At 37.1% G+C, this 5,732-nt stretch overlaps 1 protein-coding gene across 1 annotated transcript in view; it reads left to right on the top strand.

The window, feature by feature from the left end:
* Positions 1-4,874: 4,874 nt before the first annotated feature.
* The window catches only part of LOC122074130 (rac-like GTP-binding protein ARAC3), a 6,035-nt gene continuing 5,177 nt past the window's right edge, over positions 4,875-5,732 (top strand). The window contains exons 1-2 of the mRNA XM_042638991.1: positions 4,875-5,035; positions 5,322-5,529. Of these exons, the coding sequence (XP_042494925.1) occupies positions 5,431-5,529 (99 nt within the window). The 5' untranslated portion in view covers positions 4,875-5,035; positions 5,322-5,430. The remainder of the gene's footprint in view (positions 5,036-5,321; positions 5,530-5,732) is intronic.

The following is a 5,732-nucleotide window of genomic DNA, read 5'->3' as shown; positions in this document are numbered from 1 at the left end:
TGATCTGAGAGGATGCACCCATGATAAATTGGTTACGCAATGGTAACTACTAAAGAACGCATAGTCCCTATGTCTAGTACCTACTGAACACCAATTATAAAGTAATTAATGCCCTACAAATAGGAACTAGACAAGGGATTCATAACTTCCTAATGATATATACACTCAAGCATACATATGAAAGTAAATATAAGGTAGAAGATGATTACAACCTTTATCTGGGATGCCCAGATTCCAAAGATGTCTCGAGTTCACTGGAACTTCTAAGAATGACTACAACTCGAAACTAGTAATTAGTAATGGACTGGGACCCCCTTGGCAATAGTATTTTCCCTCTCTCTCTCTCATCCCTCTCTTTTCTTTTCCTCTTTTATAGAAGCTCAAAGTAGCTTAAACAATGTCACTCCTCTTTTCTCTTTCTTTCTTCCCTTTTGTTTTTTTTTTTTTTCTTTGCAAAAGCTCCTTGAGCTTCAACAATAGCAACCACTATAGAAAATACCCATTAATGGAGCTCTGCAAGTTGACTTGAAGTATAGAAACATCAATCAATACACACACAAGCAACAAGGGGCTTCTTTTTTATTTTTCCTTTTCTTTTCTTTTTCGTTCTCTTTTTTTTCTCTCCTTTTCCCTCGGCTAGTAGCCATCCAACTTCACAAAACTCTAATGGAGGCATTAAACCAAATGCATGAGGTTGAGTGTATTTCTTTCAAACCCAAGTCCTCCCATAAGCTTCAAATCGATATTTCGGCCACCTCTAAAACACCCACTACTATTTCCTAGTTCAGACGTGTAGAGCTCAAAAAATAGAAAAACCTCCAACTTGAATCACCCCAAAACAGATTCCAAATGAAAGACATATGTTTGTATTTGGACCAATCGTATGCTTAGAAATGAATCTTAGAATACTTTATAAATGACATGAGAAATACTAATACATGGGCATATTGTGTCATTCCATCTTGAATCACATAAAAGCAGGTTTTAATCCAAGTCATTAACTTCGGTAGATGCCTTAGCACAAAATCCGGACTCTTAAACCATCACAAACCTTAGATGAACCTCATCCGATGGCCATAATTGCACTACAAAAAAGTTCTTTTACACCTTTTTGTTAGAGAGTGAATCTACAATCGTAATCATCCAGCTCATTAATGATGAATGGTCTTGATTTAGTTAAAAAAGTGAGTCCTTGAATGGAGCAACAACAAGCATTAATTGTTGCCTCCAAGTCCACACTTTTTTACTTTTTAACTCCACCATATGATGTGGATCCAACGTTCCACATCCAACAACTTAAATGAGTTGCCATTTTTAAATTCAAACTCGAACCTATGATGAGAATATTAGTCTTCCATTCAATGGTTACGATTCTCCTACTTGCGTCAGTGTATGATAATGCACCGTTCTAATAGTGCTTCAGCCAACCAGAACACCTAGAAAAGTATCTTGGCCAATAGTCATAATTTCTTTGTTTTAATTTCAATTTGAGCGTCGTTTGCAGCCAAACGTTCATTAAAATGAGTAGTAGCATTACAAATTATCCACCTCAGAAAATTCTCAATGTTCTTCTACTCGGGGAAGAAAAAAATTATTGAAACTGCCTAAAATGCCCTTTATTTTTAGTGACCAAATAGAAATTGCTATAACTTTTCCATCCGACCTTAGAATTGCACAATTCTAGTTGCGTTTCGAAGAACACTTGATAAACTACAATACTTATCCATAAACCGAAGCCCATATCATCTGATAGGCCCTCCGAAAAGTTTGACAAAGCCGTTGCCAGGGTAGAAACCTATGCTTCTATTGCACAAGAGAATTTCCAAGCACCATAAAACAATATGTTACATTGTTCCATACACCCAAAACTTTCACCACAATGCTGAAAATGTAAAATGACCAAAATACCCCTAAACCTTGCACTTTGCATAACTCTCTTGTTTGACATTGAATCAAGACGATTTTGGATGCGTTGGAAATAGTATAATGCAATCTACAACATTCTAGAAGGAACTGATTGCCAAAAAAAAAAAAAAAAAATTCATATTGACTTATCAAATTACCCCTTAATGTAAATAGGTTAAAATTATTGATATCGAACTCGAAAATCTGCGACACACCACTTCCACACCCACTACACTCATGCAACCTCTAATACTTTGTTGAGCATTGCCATGACATCAAAATGACTGAATAGTACCATGTCATCTCCTCTGGTAACCTCATTACATCGTGAACATATACAAATTACTAGACTACACCTCGTAATGCCAATGACTAGTGAAAGCACCAAAACCCCCTTCACGTCAACATTCTTATGACCATGATACCTGTCTTGTGAATTAATTAGAATAACCATATAGGTTGTACTTGTTTTTGATACTCTGTCATCTCTAACACTTTGATGTTCTACTTTTGCCATCGTTGATGCTCAACCATCTCTATCGGATCACTATTATCATCGTCATATCACTCTATCAACTGTACAACACTATTGATTCGGATTGTATTATGTTGATAACAATGACAACATCACGTACACTGTGTGTACAACACGAAGTATTTAGACTTCCACCTAGCCTCTGGAAAGAAATACAATCCATCATAATTGATTATTTAATCATTCACCCTTTTGACATTCTTCATGGAGTGTTCGAATTTCTCAAGTTTTCCCTCAGTAAATGGATCTCAGCTGACTCAATTAACCTTTGTGCACTAGCTAAAACAGTGCCCTCATTTAGGACTATAGAATTTTCATGGCTACAATCACCCACATGACGTGTGAGACTATGATCCGTAATAACTTGTGATATTGAATCCCATTAAGGTTTGGCACTAACTTTGCCACTAGCCCAACCAAAGTTTTTATTAGGTTTTTCAACTGTTCCATATCTGAATTTTGTTGTTCAGACTCACTCAACTCTGGTTCTAGTGGAGTTGAACTGTGTGATATACAAACTAATCTATCTCCAACTTGGACCAAAGATGGAGACGGTCTAACTCCTTGCTTTGAAGAAATTAATGGTTCCTAATTAAGTAATGCATGACTAGACCAACCTCAATCCTCAAGAAACCCTAGTGCTTCAAGAATCCTACTATACGACTAGTCTCCTCTCAAGAGTGATCGGCTATGTTTATGATGCACAAACAAATGTCACAACAATGAACAGATCACACCCAAAGGAGGGTTAGTAATTGTGGGTACAATGTTGTTGAAGTTCTCAATTGGCCCTACCATTGAGGATTATACCAGAGCAAGGTTGATGGATCCACACTAAAAGTTTGAAACAAGTGAGGGTGAGGAATATGATGACAACCACAAATACAGACGATAGTAGGGAAACTCATTAATCTAACTATTACTAGGCTTGGCATATCTTTTGTTTATTGGGGTTATTAACCAATCGTGCAATCACCTAAGAAGGTTCACTAGGAAGCAACAAATATTTAAGGTAATGGAAGAGGGTTCTATGAAAGTAACTCATTTATTGATCTCATCAACATTTTGGCGTGGTTGGATATTTTGATCCAAACTAAGTTGGTGCTGATAGTGATAAGAAATCTATCTCTACCATAGGTTATTGATCATCGCTTCATAATGATATATATATATATATATATATAGGATAATATATTGCTGCTGATGAAATGACATATCTATCCCATGTTGTGGGAGGAGACGCTACGCATTGTTTTTCGGCTCCAAGATGACTATAAGTGCTAGCATATGCTACACAGTCGAGCAAGGAGCTCAATCCCATTAAAGTCCATTTACCTTTTTTTTAGAATATGGATTTTCTTTCTATAAAAGAAAAGTTTTGTAACCCTTTTTTTTTTTTTTTGTCTCTTTGTTTTATTCCCAAATGTAGTATTTAATGCACGGATAAAGAAACATCTAAACAAGAGAATGGTAATCAATCATTTAGTTACTGTGCCAATGTCTGAGCCAATGTGAGAGCGCACATGAGTATCTATTTGAGAGCACGGATGGGATCATTTCACAAAAACCTGTGAGAGGACATAGGGAACAAGACCTGTTCTTTATCTCAGAATTATTATTTTTTAATATAAAATGATAAATTATTCCATAATGAAAAACTCTATTAAATACTTTTACAGATAAAATAAGGATAATTAACTGAATATTTCAAATTCTAAATACACCAAATTGATATCATTTAAAAATTTTGGAATAGAATGTTAAACTGTTTAAAAAATGGGATCAGAATCAAATGATTTAGACTCTGGAATAGGATTTGTTTTCCATTTTTGATGCAACTAGGACTAAGGATTTCATAACAAACAAATATTGACAGAGTTTCCAGAAATTATGGGACAAGTCAGAAATCGATGGAAAGGAATCTTGTTTTCAATTCCTAATTTGTAAACTATGGTTGGGTCCACGAAGAATTCGCCGCCACAATGCGGTAAATATTCTTTGTATAATTATGGCACAGCAAAATCCTCTTCTGTTCTGTATTTCCATATATTATTTGTCTTTTCTTTAATTAAATAATTCCTAGTTTCCAAACATTATATATTCCGATATGCGAAGGAATAAATGTAGAAAGCGTGATACGCACTACTCACCTTCATGAACCATCATCTTAGAGGGCCCACTATCAGAGGCTTTAGATGGAGGTCGTTGATTGAAAGTAGATGGGATGATCGTGCGGCCATTATGACCTTAAGATTTCGAAAAGATTGGATCCTAATCGTAAGGTAGATATGATGTTCATTTGTCACGTGGCAGACATGCATCGATGAACATAAAGGTTGTGGATACATCACTGTCTATATTAACTTTCCCCTATTTTCATCTATGATCAAATCTGATCTCACCTGTAGTGGTGGAAGCGGGTGAAGGAGGAGAGAGAGAGAGAGAGAAGAGTCTTTGGGGGTTAGTTTTTGTGGTATTTGTTGGTGGGAATTTTTTAGAGAGAGAAGGGTTTGGGTAGGGGGGGAGCGGATTGATAGCTGGCGAAGGTGGGTTCGGTCAGCGAACGCTTCCACAGCATTGTTTCCCGGCTCCAGGGTAACTATCTCTCTCTCTCTCTCTCTCTCTCTCTCTCTCTCAATGCAACTGCGTTTGTGATTGGATCTTTTCCCCAACCCACATTTTCTGCCTCTCTTTCTCTCTCTGCTAGTCTCTTTCTCTGCGACTGGAGAATACTCGCTTTCTTTCTAGTTCTAGGGTTAGGGTTAGGTTTTATTGTGGTTATAGAAAGAGATTGTTGATCGTTTTGTATGCATTGGGGTTTGGAATTTGATAGGGGATTTTTAAGAAATGGGGTTTTCTGTTGAGTTCTCTTTATGGACAGATGTGTAGTTGAAAGGAGACAAGAGTGAAAGAGGAGAGAAGGAAGACTTGGGCGTCGTCCGAGTAGCTGGGTCGTCGTCGGAAGAAGATCTGAGGCTTCGCCTTCGGAAATGAGCGCGTCTCGCTTCATTAAGTGTGTCACGGTCGGGGATGGTGCGGTTGGTAAAACTTGTATGCTCATTTCCTACACCAGCAACACATTCCCCACGGTGAGTTCCAATTTCTGAAATTGGTTTTTTAGAATTTGTTTTCTTCCTTGTTTCTGAGAAAATTGGGCCTTTCCATTGTCTCTCCGACCGATTTCATGTATCTCTTCGGAAGAAAAGTGCTCAATTTTTAAGGGTTTTGTATATTTCTCCCATTCAATTTTGGGAATATTGTCGCGAAATGGGGTTTTTTTTTGGGGGGGGGG

The sequence above is a fragment of the Macadamia integrifolia genome, chromosome 3, assembly GCF_013358625.1.
Source record: "Macadamia integrifolia cultivar HAES 741 chromosome 3, SCU_Mint_v3, whole genome shotgun sequence".
In the NCBI taxonomy this organism is placed as follows: Eukaryota; Viridiplantae; Streptophyta; class Magnoliopsida; order Proteales; family Proteaceae; genus Macadamia; species Macadamia integrifolia.
The sequence above is the reverse complement of the archived record's forward strand: the minus strand, read 5'-3'. Positions and strand labels throughout refer to the sequence as shown.